The sequence below is a fragment of the Thamnophis elegans genome, chromosome 4 (genome assembly GCF_009769535.1).
Source record: "Thamnophis elegans isolate rThaEle1 chromosome 4, rThaEle1.pri, whole genome shotgun sequence".
NCBI classification, from domain to species: Eukaryota; Metazoa; Chordata; class Lepidosauria; order Squamata; family Colubridae; genus Thamnophis; species Thamnophis elegans.
Window position 1 is genome coordinate 120,844,577 of NC_045544.1, and position 16,539 is coordinate 120,861,115.

General features: G+C 40.7%; 1 protein-coding gene across 1 annotated transcript in view; it reads left to right on the plus strand.

Annotated features, from left to right (window-relative positions):
• The first annotated feature begins 3,332 nt into the window (after positions 1-3,332).
• UNC45B (unc-45 myosin chaperone B) overlaps positions 3,333-16,539 on the plus strand; it is a 32,106-nt gene continuing 18,899 nt past the window's right edge. Inside the window, exons 1-7 of the mRNA XM_032216110.1 lie at positions 3,333-3,494; positions 9,635-9,671; positions 11,924-12,099; positions 12,832-12,921; positions 14,197-14,364; positions 14,858-15,026; positions 16,031-16,201. Coding sequence (XP_032072001.1) covers positions 3,333-3,494; positions 9,635-9,671; positions 11,924-12,099; positions 12,832-12,921; positions 14,197-14,364; positions 14,858-15,026; positions 16,031-16,201 — 973 coding nt within the window. The remainder of the gene's footprint in view (positions 3,495-9,634; positions 9,672-11,923; positions 12,100-12,831; positions 12,922-14,196; positions 14,365-14,857; positions 15,027-16,030; positions 16,202-16,539) is intronic.

Consider the following 16,539-nt stretch of genomic DNA (forward strand, 5'->3'; position numbering starts at 1 on the left):
TTTGTTGAGATGTATTTGTTGTTTGTTTTGTTTTTTGGAATGTCATTTCTGAATATAATTTCTGATAGGGGTGGTGAGTTCTGGAAGTTACTAGAGATGCCCTGTCTGTCACAGCTGCTGCTGGATCTCTCCAAGGATTCTGGAGTGAAGCCATTTGTTCCAGCGTTTCAAATGTCTCATTCTTCCTTAAATAGAAAGGGAAGAGGGGCTTGTACATTTCGAAAGGGTGGGCAAAGCAGCACAGCTCTTGCATTATTGCCTTCGAAACGCTCCAACATTGAACTTTGCCAAAGGCTGATGCAAAATTTGAGTGTGAGGTTTGGTGAAATTTTTAATGGCATTGTTTGTGCCCAATTGCAAACCATCCGATTCATCTGGAAATTAGCCTCTCACCCCTGAGGTTCTTGCTCACTGTGCTTTGTCCTAGGCTCTTAACTATTTCATTGAGCTATATATATATACCTCTATCTACTCTCCAGGCAGCCACACTTATCAACTTACTCCAAGAGAGAGAGTGAGAGAGAGAGCGGTTAAGTGATCCAGAAGAAAGAAAGTCCAAGTTGGTGACTATCTCAAGAACTGGGAAACTCTGCAAGGTAAGGAAAGAGAAGCATAAATGGGGATTTAATAGCAAACAGGATGGCGAAATATCCAATAGCAAAACCCAAGGGAATATTTTGCTTGAATGCCAAGGATTATTACAAGTGTATGTATGAGCCTGCGCACTGTGGTTGGATTTCCCACCCACCCACCCACCCTTCTCATCAGATGATTGGGACAATTCCCAAAGGCATCTAAAAATTGTCCAAGTATAGAGGGTGTAGATATTTCTTCATTTGCAACTAACACAATAAAGATTATCAATGTGTAGCCAGAAATATGAAGATTGAAACCAATAAAGCAGTGGATTTATTGGTACTGAAATGGGATCAGGGAAACACAGTTTGTTTAACCAGTTTGATTCTTTGGGTCAAATAGTGTTTCATTGCAACTTTTCGTGATTCTGGTGAACATAAGATAAAAGAAGATTACTTGAATATGATAACCCATTTCTGAAAATAACAGTGTTTATTTAATGAGAGCCAGCCTGATATAGCAGCTAAAGGTACTAGTTAGCAATCAGGAGACTGTGAAATTTATTCCCACCTTAAGCACAAAATCAGCTGGATGAGTTTGTTTCAGTGCTTCTCTTTCATCCCTAAAAAGAAAAAAAGACAGAAATGAATGACTTCTGAAAAATGTTACCAAAAACCTTCAACCCAAAGTCAAGAACCAAAAAAATGTTGATTTATAGAATTTATAACTTTTTATCAGTGAATGGTCCTCATAAATGTATGAAGATATACCATAGGCTGTCTTCAAACTAAAGTCTATTACTTTAGATACATGAATTATATATAATTATATATAAATGATGCCCAAACATACTTAAGAATTTATTGATGAAGATGGATGAGAACTATGAAAGAGATCCAAAGTTAGATACATTTTACAAAGTGATATGGGTAATTGACTTATGACCACAATTGCGTCCAAAATTTATGTTGCTAAGCGAGGTGGTTGTTAAGTGGGTTTTGTTCCATTTTATGCCTTTCTTACAACAGTTGTTAAATGAGTATCACGGTTGTTAAGTGAATCTGGCTTTATCAGAAGGTTGTAAAAGGAGATCACATGACTCTGGATACTGCAACTATCATAAATATGAGCCAGTTGCCAAGCATCTGAATTTTAATCATATGATCATGGGGATTCTACAATGGTCATGAGTGTGAAAACTTGTCATGTAACTTTTTTCAGTGCTGTTGTAAATTCAAACAGTCACTAAATATATGGTTGTAAGTCGAGGACTACCTGTAACAAAAAATGCCAAACATCCTTGAATGTTGTTGCAAATGATGAAGTTATTAGGAATTCTTAGAATGAAAGTCTACTAGTGAGTGTTGCTCACAGTATAACACAGCAAATAAAGGGTAAATTGGTAACTTCCCAACCGGGACTTCCCAGATGTTTCAAACTGCAGCCCCTATCTTCTCAGCCAAGAGAAAGGAAGGCTGTCAAGGATATGAATCTGGCAAACCAGATTAACCCAGGATATTCTGATAGGAACTGTATGGGAAATTGAGATCCCAATTTTTCTTCAATTTGTTTGAAATTAAGAAATTAAGGTAAAACTACTAAAAAAAAATCCAGACCATCATAAGAGGGCAACTTTTCTTTTGTATTTTATATCGTTCATCTTTTTGCTGCCATCTAGTAGCCACCTGGATTAATGCAGTCCAGATCAAGTAATTCAATTATGGAGCCACAGTCTCACAGGTGTCAATTCAGTTGTGTCACATGATATAGCATGATTCTTTTTGCCTTTGCAGAGCTAAGGTAGGCGTGCCCCGTGTGTGATGCATGCAGCCCGCAAGCTGCCAGTTCGACACCACCCTCAAAATTATCCCACCATGAATTTTGGCTTTGTCCATTTTGAAGACCATTCCACGCAAATCATGGGGCAGTCTTCTCTCAATCCCCACAACAGAAGAATGGATGGAAAAAGTGATGGAACTAGCAGAGACAGCAAAAAAGACTGTTTTAACTAGACAAAAGAACAGATTCAGTTTTATTTTTCTTGGACTTGCTTGAGTATGCTTGAGACAGAGGGAGAAAAACCAAAATCTTGACTTTGGGTTTTGCTGATTAATCTAGTTGTAATAGAATTGACTAATACTTGTTAAATTGATAAAGTAAAAAGTAGAGTGTTTCAAAGTTGACATAGAGACTGTAATTCTATTTTGTACTCTGCTGAAAAAAAAGTTGGAAGTCAAAGAATGCTTTCTTTTTATTTCTCCCTTTATCCTACACCTCTCTTTCCCTTTTCTTTCCCTTCCTAATTTTCCTATTATTTTTCTTTTCTTTTGTATTTTATATCGCATAAACTTAATAAAATTCTTGGTGCAGCTCTCAATTTGACAGAGACTGCATTGCCCAAATTTAAGACTTGGGTTCTTATGGATGATTATAATCCCGTTCAGGATTGCTTCATTATAGACATTTCTATATTACTTGTATTTTGTCAGGAGATTATCTAGAAGTGAGAAACCTGGTCTGATATCCTCTAAAAGTCCTACTGGTGTTCAAACCATTTTTACAGGCAGTTTTGGTCTTCTACTTGGACTTGATTCGCTTTCTAGTTATTCCTTGCATGTTTTCCCTTCCTCCACCCTACAGAAAATCTTAAGAAATAAAAGACAGAATAGCTTATTTTTTTTGGTCTTTTCCTTAGTAGTGACAGGGCCATGTGACTGGAGGCATCCCTAAAATAGGCCTATTTGTTTCTTTTCTAGATGGAGGACCCTGTGCAGCTGAAGGAAGAAGGGAATAGGTTCTTTCAAGGCAACGATTATGAGAATGCTATTAAAAGCTACTCCAAAGCACTTAAACTTGCTAAAGATCCATCACTCCAGGCTGTGTTATATCGAAACCGAGCAGCCTGCTTTCTGAAAAAGGTAAGGAAATGTTATGGGGAGGTGGGGGAAGACTCTTGAAATGCAGATAAAGAGTGTCAGAAAAATCAACAATCCACAATCTCACACCTCTAGGAGGCAAGCCATATGATATCGAAATGGTACATCTATCCCCCCTTTGCCTTTGCAGTGTTGTTCCTTCTGTTGAGGGGGTGGGGCCAGCCTGTTAAGGCTGAATTCAATTGGAATCTGGGATTGTTTTATCCTAAGGTATTCTGACATGAATTCAGTATGACACAGGTTGAGGCTGAGGGAGGATGGAGCCTTCAGTTAAAATATCATTCCTAACTGATGAGTCAGCCACATTCCAATCTCCGGCTGACCAGAGGAGGAGGATCAGTGGTGGGTTTCAAAAAATTTTGGAACCTACTCTGTGGGTGTGGCCTCCTTTGTGGGAGTGGCTTGCCAGCCATGTGACCTGGTGGGAGGGGCTTGCCGGCCATGTGTTCTCTCTCTCTCTCTCTCTCTCTCTCTCTCTCCTTCTCTCTCTCTCTCTCCTTCTCTCTCTCTCTTTCCTTCCTTTTGTCTCTCTGTCCCTTTTTTCTTTTTTTCTTTCATCTCTCTCTCACTCTTTTTCTTTCTTTTTTCTTTTTTCTTTATTTATTTCTTCCTTTCTTTCTCTTTCTCTCTGTCTCTGTGTCTGTCTGTCTGTCTGACTGTCTGTCTGTCTGTCTGTCTGTGTGTGTGTGTGTCAGTGGTGGGTTTCAAAAAATTTTGGAACCTCTTCTGTAGCTGTGGCTTGCTTTCTGGGTCCACTGATGGAACCTCTCCTAACCGGTTCGGTAGATTTGACGAACCGGTTCTACCGAATAGGTGCGAACTGGTAGGAACCCACCTCTGAGGAGGATAGATGTCGCCGAGCAACCAGCTCCCATCTTGGTTGGACAACGTGACAGTTTTTTGCAAACTTGAGAAAACTGAAAATTATATTGGGGTGAAAAGCCCTGGAACTTTAGCACTGATTTTTCACCAGTTAGTGCCAATATGGTGTATTTAAATAAATTTGTACTTTGAGAAAAGGAATGTCTCAGAGTTCAATTTGTGATGGATGCATTACTTGGAACCTGGCAATTATCCCCCAAGAGAATCCAAAGGTTGCACAAACTTTTAGTGGTTTCCCAAGGTTTTGTGAAATTTTTGACAACTTCTCATGAGAATTTGTAAGATTCAAGAATTCTTTTTCCACTTTATGTTGGGTGTCACAATGGCAATTTATTATTTAGCATATGATGAGAACCTTACAGAAGAGAAATAAACATAGACAAACAATCCATGCAAGTGTCCCAAAGGTGCTTTTTCAAGAGGCAACAGGACTTCCTGGTTTTTCTTTGAAGACCTGCTTCTCATCCAAGAAGCTTCTTCAGGTGGATGAGAAGTGAAATGTCTTCAAAGAAAAACCAGAAAGTCCTGTTGTCTCTTGAAAAAGCACCTTTGGGACAACCATGACTTGGATGACCAAGAATCTCCATAAATCCATGCAATTATATAAAAAACAGCAGTGCTCACTAGAGATTCAGACAGTTGAAGTCCAACACATCTAGAGCGTTAGGGTTATGATAGTTATTTGGCAATATATTTGAAAAACAGAATAATCAAACTGGAAGGTATCTTAGATGCCATGTAGTAGACCATGTCCTATTATATAATATTTTTATATCAGCTTGTTGAAAAAAATGTCCTTCTGGGTTCGGCTCCAAGTGGGGAAAAAGACACTGGAGACATGGAGGCTGCTTGGAAAGATGGTTTAATGGTGGACAGGACCACATGGCTTGAGTCCTGAACAGAAAAGGTGATCACATGCTTCAATGTTGGGTGGAGAAGAGAAGAGAAAGGAAGAAGGGGCTTGCTGGGTTTTTTATAATCTGTTCAGCCCCACCTCTCTGTTTCCTGTTGCTGTGTAAGAAATGCATTCTGATTGGTTGTCCCATGGGGCCATGCAGAGGCAACTCTCTTGGCTGTGTTTTGAATCCAGGTTTGGTTGAGTTCTCAGATGCCATGTGGTGAATGGGTAAAGGCTAATCATACCTTAATCCCATCACCCTGGAGCTGAAGGGGAGAACTCTTTATTATGTAAAGGGACTGGCTTGGGCATCTTAATGGCCCATTGACAAAGGGGGTGGGCAGGAAGCTGCAGGGAGCTACTCTGTCTTTAAAACATGTTTCTCCCTTTTCACATCCAGGGAAATATAATATTCTGCCTTTCTAATATTTCCTAGGAAAGGGGTGGGTTTTAACTTCCTACAAGCTCTTCAAGGGTTATTTGAAAAACCATCTTTTCCAAAGTATATCTACCCAACCTATGGGCATATGGGGAGGCAAGGAATGTTACAGGTCCTCTTTCTTAAAGAGGTCTAGGAGTAGAAGAGTCTTCTCTGTGGTGGCTCCCTCCCTGTGGAATATCATCCCAGTGGAAATAAGATTGCCCCCCCCACTTTGATACTCTTTCAGAATAATAATTTATTTGTCAGTGTACAACATATGTACAGTGAGATTGGTTGAGCTCTCTCAGTGCCACCCCACCCACCCCCCACAACACAATACAACTCACAGTGAAGACAGGAAATCCCTAACCCAATAAATCATATTAACAAACCCCCAGTCCAATTGCACCAGTCTGAACATGTTCCACATTGCGCCGGCACTGCAAATCCATCGTACTACGTAGTTATGATGTTATTTTGTATTCAGGAGTCTGACAGTCCACGGATAAAAACTGTTCTTCAGCCTGTTTGTGCGGCTGGCTATGCTTCTATATTTCCTTCCCGATGGCAGGAGGGTAAAGAAGGGCCGTCCAGGGTGAGAGTCGTCCCTGAGGATTTCCCTCTCTCTTCTGAGGCAGCGAGCCCTAGAGATCTCATCTCGTGGTATCAGGGGACAGCCCACGATATTTTGTGCTGTCCTCACAAAAAGCCCTGAAAAGCCATGATTCTGCTGATGGGCCTGGGAACCCCAGGTTGATATGGAGCCCACCAAGTAATTCGTTTGATTGTTTTCCTCAGGAGGGTGGAGGTTTATTGATTTTTGTATTGGGGTTCTTTTTCTAAGCCACCCAAAGTCCCTGTGAGTGAGTTGGGAAACCATATAAAATTTCTAAATAAATAAACAGACCAGACTAGTGTAGGAAGTTATCATCCAGCCCTTTCCCAGAAAAATGAAATATCCTAGGAAATATTGAAAAGGCAGAATATTTTTCTGGATGTGAAAAGAAAGAAACATGTTTTAAAAGACAAAATAGCTGCCTGCAGCTTCCTGCCCATCCCCACTTTGTCAATGGTCCATTAAGAAGGCCAAGCTAGTCCCTTTACATAATAAAGAGTTCTCCACTTCAGCTCCAGGGGTATGGGATTAAGGCATGATAATATTGGCACTTTACCCAACTCACCACATGGCATCTGAGAACTCAACCAAACCTGGATTCAAAATGCAGCCTAGAGATTTGCCCCTGCATGGGCCCATGGGAGTCTGACAACCAATCAGAATACAAGCTCAAGATCAAAGGCCAGAGAGGGCATAAAGCCAGGGACTCAGCGTCTCAGTCCTCCCTTCTCTTCTCCACCAACATTGAAGCATGTGATCACCTTTTCTGTTCAGGACTCAAGCCATGTGGTCCTGTCCACCAATAAACCATCTTTCCAAGCAGCCTCCATGTCTTCAGTGTCTTTTTTCTCCACTTGGAGCCGAACCCAGAAGGACATTTCTTTCATCACTAGCAAAACCAAAGACGTGCAGGCCAATACTACTTTTATTGTAAAGTTTCAGGACCAGAGTCTTGCAAGTCTGAATGCATTTCTCCCACATCTTCTCTTTGTTTATGGGTGAACTAGAAAAAGGCTTGTCTGAGACATCTATTTATGTTAGATTTCTGACCTGGATTCCCGTTTCTTTTATCTGATTGCCTTGGCAGTGGCTGTTTCTTCTATCCCTCAAGGCCACCCCATCTTCCCTCTACATTTACATATTAAACTTTTTTTATAAAAATGATCAGTTATAAAAATTAAAGATGGCAGTTAATTTTTAAAAGCAGCGTTCACCATTCTATGCATTGGAGAAATGGTTTCTTACAAGCAGATCCCTTCTGGGGCTCATGCATCATCTCAAAACAGAACAAAAGATGGCTAATGGTTTTCACGCAATTCATCTTTTTAATATATGTTTAACCACTGAATTAATCAGGTGACTGAAACAGTTGCAGCAAAATTCTATGAAGATTTCTTGTATAATTATATACTTATTTAGCTGTGAATAACCCCTGTAAAAGAATGCTTAATTCTAAACAAAGGCGCACAGACAGGTACACTAAATCTGGGGATTTGTTTCTATACTCTACCTTCTATACTAATTTAATTGACCCATTGAATTTCAAGGAGCAGCTACAGAATTATTTATCTGAGCTCCTCGTCCATTTTCTTCTCATTCTCATTCCATTCTGGGACCATTTCATTTGTTTTTATCTCTTAATCATTTTGGAAATTAACGTAAAGCTGGTTAGCTGGTCTGTTTAAAAAAATTAATAATCAGTAAAAAGGATTCTCATATATAGATACTGAAGATGAGTGATCTGCTAGGCCAGGGGTGTCAAACTCAATGTGGGCCGGATCCGATGCTTAGATCTGCCCTGCGGAGCCGACCTGGAAACAGCGAAGGACTGGCCCATGGTGCCTCTGCCAGTGAAAACGGAGCTCAGGAGGTCCGCGTTTTTGCTGGCAGAGGGTTACAGGAGGCAGTCGCAGCCAAAAACAGAGCTCGGGAGCATGTTTTCACTAGTAGAACCACAGCAGGGGTGGGTTTCAACCGGTTCGCAGCGGTCCCTGCGAACCAGTTGGTCGGCGAACCCGGAAGTAAGTAACTTCCGGGAAGGGCGAAGGCACCACCCACCCACCCGCGCTCCTTACCTGGTTTTGACGAGTTCTGCGCTTCCACGCATGCGCAGGATGCATACAGCGCCTGCGCGATCCTCCAGGAGCAGCTGGAGCATCGCACAGACGCTAGTACACATGCGTGCGCCGCGCGCGTGCACGAGGACGCCGCCGGCCCCGTTCCAACTGAACCGGTTGGAACGGGGCGAGAAACCCACCCCTGAACCACAGGTACCTCCGACACAAGTGATGTTGCTCTGGCCATGCTCCCCAGCCACTCCCCGCCGCCCCCGAGGTCAAACACAACTCTGATGCGGCCCTCAATGAAATCGAGTTTGACACCCCTGTGTTAGGCCGTCTACTTTCAAGAGATAAAATGATGAAATGTGAAGACTGCAGAGGGGGGGAATTTAATTTAGTTTAGCTTAGCTTAGTTTATTGTCCTTGCACATGGTACAATGAAATTAAATGCCGTCTTCAGTGTACATTATAACTATAAAAACAAAAACACAAACATACATATTTTACTTTCTATATAATTGAAACTGAAAATCCGATATTGCACTATACCAGAGAATTCAGTATGGTTACTGCCCTGGGATAGAAGCTGTTTTTCAGCCTATTTCTCCTTATTTTTATTATCCTGGGCCGTCTGCCAGATGGTAATATTTCAAAAAAAGAGTGCCCAGGATAAGTTGGATGTTTAAGAATGTTTTGAATTGTCTTAAGGCAGCCGGAGCTATAAAGCGCTTTCAAAGAGGGGAGAAAGCAACCTGTGATCCTCTGTTGACCCTCTGGAGTGCTGTCCTATCTACCACTGTACAATTGGCAAACCATACACAGGAGCAGTAAGTTAAAATACTCTCTAAGGTTACCAGCAGTTTTTCATTCAGTTGTTGTTTCCTGAGAAATCTCAGGTAGTATATTCTCTGCTGGGCCCTTTTGACCAGTGCTGCAATGTGAGCGTCCCAGGTCAGGTCCTCTTTTATGATAACACCCAGAAACCTAAAACTGGCCACTTGCTCCACTCATTCTCCATTGATAAGCAAGAGCTGGATGTCTCATCTATTCCTTCTATAGTCCAATATAAGCTCCTTGGTCTTATTGGTGATAAGGACCAAGTTATTGTTCCACCACTACAAAACAACTGGTCCATCTCATCTCGATAGGCAGACTCGTATTTGGTTCATACAAACTAGAATGAACATCCCATGAGCTGCTTTCTTAATCACTAATAAAAATTCCTTTTTTCTTTGAAAAATATAGGAGAAATATGCCCAAGTGACGACAGATGCAACTAAAGGTAAGTTAAACTATGACTAAAATATTCTAGATGCTTCATTAGGATTTGGATATATCCAGCAGAGTTTTAAAAAATAATTTATAGTGCAACTTGAGAAAGAGCCTTTCCCCACCCCGCCTTATAATAACCAACCTTAAACAGCCATCTTAGGAGGTTTACTCTTTTGATGTTTAATTGTCATTAGTTTATAATTTTAAAATGTTTCATTCTATATTACTTTTAATTTTAATGTTAATTTTATATGTTGTTTTATTTACCGATTGTATTATTGGACACCACCCAGGGCCCCTCTTTGAGGCAGATGGGTATTTAGAAATATAAATAAGTAAATAAATTTAATGTCCACCAGAGATAGACTATTTCATACTCAAATGCAAAACTTTCTTGTGTTTTGCTTTGCATTAGGCCTTTGCTTATCATGCCCAAAATAGGGGCCAGGATAAAGAAATAATACCTTGGATAAAAATATAACTTAAATTTGGCTTACAGTATATTGATCTCAAGAGCTGACAACACATGGGCTTGGAAGCTAAGCAGGGAAATATAATTATAGTTACATACCTTTAAGTCAGGGGAGGGTTCCTGCCAGTTCTAGCCTCTTCTATAGAAGAGGTTCCACAAATCTACAGTGCTGTTTAGAACCGGTTCCAGCTGCCTCCCCCCGCCCGTCCACACATCATCAAGATGAAGAACGAGAGGAGGAATTCTGGGAGTTGAAGTCCACAAGTCTTAAAGCTTTGAAGTTTGAACACCCCTGGGGTTTTTTTTTCTAAAGGGTTAGGGGTGCAAGGGTCTTGTAACTTGACAGTTTTAAGACTTGCGTGCTTCAAATGTCAGAGTTTCTGAGCCAACATTTTGGTTGCCAAGCAAGAGCGTTGTTAAGTGAGTTTCACCACATTTTACAAGTTGGCCACGCCCACCCAGTCACATGGCTGGCAAGCCACACCCACCGGTCACATAGCTGGCAAGCCACTCCCACCGGTCACATGGCTGGCAAGCCACTCCCAAAAGGCAGGACACACCTATAGAAGAGTTTCTAAAAATTTTTGAAACCCACCACTGCTTTAAGTATAATCAATATGGTTGTTGTTTATTTCATAATTTACTGTCACTTTAACACCATAGTTTGGTGGCAATTTTGGAAGGACTCCTGGGAACACACCCAAAGCCTTGAGAGTCACATTTAGCAGGATCCAATCTGAGTCATCCACTGGAACCAGAGGTTTTGTCTTCTGAGCTTTCGGACTTGTGCCAAAGCCCATCTTCAATGGAATCTCTCTCTAGCAGGCGCCAGCATGAGTCCAAAGCTTGGAAGACAAAACCTCTGGTCCCTGTGACCGACCCAGATTGGATCCTGCAACATTATCCTGGGACACGTATATTCACCTTCATTTGTGAGTCACATGTAGGCTTGGGACCTGTATCCTCTTGATCTAAGAAGTCACCTGTCTTGCTATGAATTTAATGATGAAGATTTGTTGATATTTTTTTAAAGTTTTTTATTTTTCCATTTTCATAACATATAATCACCTGTATACTATTACATAGCCAACATCATATTGTACTATTCCTCCTCCTTTAAAAAAAAATAGAATAAAAAAGTATTCATATATAGTCATTGTGCTTTTAAACTCCACCCCCCTCCAGCCTAATTTTGGTCAAGATGTAGACCTGGTTACAATTCCCAGCTATTCTCATCATTATCTTTGTATAATTATACATCCTTACATGTCCCCAATTTGTGATTCTGTCTTTAAATCTCAACAATTTCCCTGTTGTAAGTATATTTCATGTTCATTTTTCCATATCTTGGTTTAGATTATCCTTAATTGTCTATAAATGGCAATCCTTACTGTTCAAAGTTCATTACAATTCCCTTAATCTAGTATATAGAATAACGAGCGGTACGCATCTCGCTCTGTTCATCATCTTAAAAGTTCTATATATGTCCATGTTTCATATATTTTAACCCATGCTTAATTGTCTTTCTATTGTCATATTCATTCAATTAGCAACTAAGTTTAATTATCATAATATTTTTCTTAAAGAAAAGAAACCAAGTGGTTCTGTTCTTCCCATCTGTTACATACATTTCTGCACCCTGTAGAAATATTGTACTGTACTTGGATAGGAAAAAAAAATGCAACAAATGAGATAGAAGTAGATGGAAGAGAAAACAGATGCAACTCTTCTCTTGGCCAACATGGATGCTGTCAGGTATCATTTCAATTTTGTCATTATTTTCCTTCTAGCTATCGATATCAACCCTTCTGATATTAAGGCTTTATACCGACGTAGCCAGGCACTGGAGAAGCTTGGAAAGCTGGATCAGGCCTTCAAAGATGTCCAGAGATGTGCCACCATTGAACCTCGGAACCAAAGTTTTCAGGAGGCCCTTCGACGTCTGGGCACTACTATCCAGGAGAAGGTAAATGAATGACAGGATTGACACACTGATCAGCCAACCACTGCTCTTTTATGTTGGAGGTGGGTGTGTTCTATATGTGCATGTGAGCACCTGGATCATGATCATATGATTGCAAAGCGTTGTGATGGCTGGATCTGTTGTGGCCCACCAGCAGAGATGGCAGCAGATTCAGACAGTGAGAAGATTGGGGAGAAATATAGGCCAGTCCTGGAGTCTGGGGAAGGCTCTGATGAGGGCTCTGCATTGGAGGCAGAGATGGGGCCAGGGCCATCCGACAGTTATCAGCTGCCTTTGGAGTCGGATATCAGTGGGGCAGAAGAACAGCTGGAGCCTGTTCCCGATGTGCACATGCACAGAGCTGCCAGGAAAGGGGAACAGCTAGCAAACAAGGGAGTAAAGGCACAGGTGGATGGTGAATGGCCCCTCCCATAGGGAATAAAGAGGAGCGAAAGGGGAGAGGAGTTTGCAGGAGACAATTAATTCAGTTCATTAGGGTGAAGATCTGTTTCTGACTTCTTGCCAAGTAATTGCTGTTACAACGTGGTGTTTGGAAGATATCGGTCTGGCAACTCTCCTAATAATGGTCTGTAGTTGTGAAATCTCATGAAAGACTGTTTGCTGGGACTTTGCTTTGATGAAAAATCTGCAAGAGAAAAAGCTAACTCAGAGACCACCAAGAACTCAACAAAAATTAAATAATAATCTCTGTCCTTTTCGTCATCTTTGACATAGTTACGTTTTCAATTCTCCACGGATGCCAGAGTACAGCAAATGTTTGAAATCCTTCTGGATGAAAAGAGTGAGAAAGAGAAGCGAGAGAAGGTGAGATTCCTTAATATGAACAGCTTCTTTGTCTTCATTTGACTAAGAAAATTGCCTTTTTCCATTCTTCTGCTAATTGGCTAGAGGAGAAGCCCTAGTTGGCTTGCATTGCTCTCTGTCTCTAGTCAGCAATCTAGGGCAACAAGAGTGAACACAATCACATAGTGTACACAATAAAGACAGAAATAATTGAGATCCATTACGAAAACCACTGTTGGAAGAAATATCCATCTGGGTTCAGTTCCAACTGAGAAGAAAGAGACTGAAAACATGGAAGGTGCTTGAAAAAATGGTTTAATGATGGAAAGGACCACATGGTTTGAGGTCCTGGGCAAAAAGAGCACATGGGTGAGAGAGGGAAAGAGATTTATACCCTCTGTTGGGTCCCACCTTGGAGCTCCCTGTTTCTGTGTAAAAAAATGTATTCTGATTGGTTGTCAGACTCCCATGGGGCCATGCAGGGGCAACTTTGTAGTGTCTTGAGTCCCAAGCTTGGTTGAATCTTGCTGGGTGATGTAATTTCCCCAGGTGCCATTGGTGAGTTCTGTTGCTAGATGGGTAGAGGGCTAATCCTACCATGTTGGATGGATCTGGAGTAAGGGCATTTGTTTATGAATAGACCTAGCTATCTCTTTATGTCTTAAGTGAGGACATCTGCTGTGGGCTATTGAGGAACATGGGGGCTATTAAGGGTGAGTCTGCTTCCTTCCTAAAAAGCATGTTTCTCCATTTCTCATCCAGGGAAATATAATATTCTGCCTTTTAAACTTTCCTAGAATATTTCATTCTTCTAGGAGGGTGAATGGGTGCTAACTTCCTACACAACAAGGCAAAAAACATGACTTAGCCTAAGTCATGAGGAAGGTATGGAAAACGTTCAGACAGATGCCTCTCTAATTCACAAAAGTAGGCAGAGCTAAAGTACTGTCAGATTTGCAAGATTCTGTTACTATAGCAAATCTTAATAAAAAAAGTATTTTAATTTTCTGGGGAAGTTGATTTCTTAATCTTCTCTACATTGTTTGTAGCCAGCTTCAAAATACTTTACAGACACTGAGGAATGGGAAATTCAGATCATGTTGGAACATTGGATGACTTGGACCTATAAGTCTTTTTCAACCTCACCTACCTTATATAATTATTATGGACTTCAAATTGGAGGAAGTGTTATACCCACTTGAGCTCCAATCTAAGCATTCATTCAATAATATGAAATAGTGATCCGTAATCTGCATTTATGCTCCTTTGTTCCTTTGGCTGTCTTTTTAAAATCAGGCTGCAAACAACCTCATTGTCCTTGGCCGAGAAGAAGCAGGAGCAGAGAGGATATTCCAGAACAATGGCTTGAATTTGCTTTTGAAGCTAATAGAAACTAAAAATCCTGAGTTAATCCTGGCAGCAACAAGGACCTTTTCAGGGATGTGCACAAGACACATGGCACGGGTAAGAGAGAAACATATCTTGAAATCTGCTTGTTGCATGAATGGCTTCAGGTCAGCAGGAAGAAGACAAAAAAAAGGTTGCAAAGCACCCATGGTGTTATGCCGACCATCTTGACTTTTTAAACCCGTATGGATGCCCTCTGAATCTCCCAGAAGCATTATAAACAATGTACACTATCTGCAAAATAAAATTATCTCCCTCTGCATAATATGTGGCCATAAATCAGGTCTGATAGCACCTTTTCTAACTAGCAAATTTAATTAATAGGCATCAGCTTTCATCATTTGCCTTTTATTGATATGTGTTATTAGTTGCCACAATCCTTCTGATTTTTTTGCCACCATAAATTAAGACATTGTAGACGAGTTTGTAGAAGTTTCGGTGGGGAATGTATATTTGTGTGTTGCAAAACTCATCCAATTTATTGTAGCATATGCATGATAACCCCAGGAGACATAATCCGACAACTATGTTGTGTTCCTTACTTGGATAGGCCACTGCAATACTCCACATGCTGGGGATCAACAAAATCTGCTTATGGATGTCCATAGATCATGAAGAGATCTCATTGGCGGTCTCCAACATGTTGCAGGCCATAATCGACTCTTTAACTGGAGAAGGCAAGAAGGAAGAACATGGGAAGGAGGATGCCCTGGTGCTGGGTAACTATCATTGGAGAGGCCTAACAGCTTTCCTAAGAGTCCTTCATAGGTGATATAAAAACCCCTCCTTTAGCAAATAAATGGTGTGCATTTGAATCGTTTTACCAGTGGATCTATGAAAATGACAAACTCACAATTGTTCCTACAGCCATTTTGTGGAAGGGCAGCAAAGGAACAGTAGGAATTATATAGAAAGGAAATTGTTACATTACAGTTCGAATATATATATATATCCCTCCTCCCTATCTATCTATCTATCTATCTATCTATCTATCTATCTATCTATCTATCTATCTATCTATCTATCTATCTATCTATCATCTATCATCTATCTATCCTCTATCTACCTACCTACCTACCTACCTACCTACCTACCTACCTACCTACCTACCTACCTACCTATCTATCTATCTATCTATCTATCTATCTATTATCTGTCTATCTATCTATCATCTATCTATCTATCTATCTATCTATCATCTGTCTATATTATTTATATTATCTATATTATGTATTATCTTCTAAAATAATTGTTATGTATCTGAATAATTCTGCTAGTGGACCTATGAAAATCACAAGATCACTGAGAGGGGGAACCTTCCTCAGGTTCCTCCTTTTCTTCTTCTCATAAGTTGGCACAAAAAGACTAGAGGGTTTATCAAGTATTAGTCACCTTATTTTATAACATATTTTCTAATTGTAATAAAACAACTTCCTTTCTATATAATTCCTGCCACTCCTGTGCTGCCCTTTCACAAAATGACTGTAGGAATAATTTGTGGTTCCACTTATTTCAAGTGTAAAGTAAATGAAGAATTAACTGTTTCTCATTGTCAGATGTGGAAACTGCTCTGATTCACCATTAATGATTATGAAAATGGATATTTAAAAACCGCGGAAAATCATTTATGTAAAATAAGCAAGGTAGCGTCTGTAAATGGTTACCACCGTAGAAGTTCTAATTTAAATAATTTTGCCTGATGCTGATTTCTTCTTTTCTACAGACCCCAAAAAAGATATAAAGGCAATCATTGCTCATCTTCTAGATATGCTTCCCAGTAAAAAGGTATCCGGTCATGGCCGGGACAGGGCTCTCAATTTACTCAACAAAAATGTGCCAAGACAGGACCTGGGAATCCATGACAATAGTCGCAGTATATTTGTGATTGATAATGGTAAGCAATGCCTGCATCCATGATGGCGAACCTATAGCATGCGTGCCAGAGGTAGCACACAGAGCCCTAACTGTGGGCATGAGTGCCATCGCCAGCTGCTCTAATGGGCTCAGTCGTGCACATGTGCACCGGCCAGCTACTCTCTTCCAGGTTCCAGCATGCGCATGCCACAGAGTGGGCATGCCACAGAGAGGGCATGCTTTGAAGACCAGCTGTCTGGTGCACATGCATGCAACGGAACCTGGAAGAGCAGCTGGCCGCCACGTGCATGCGCAGCGGTAAGCTGCTCTCTTCTGGGTTCTGGCACTTTGGCGCATGTGCGCGTGCTCCAGTTTCAG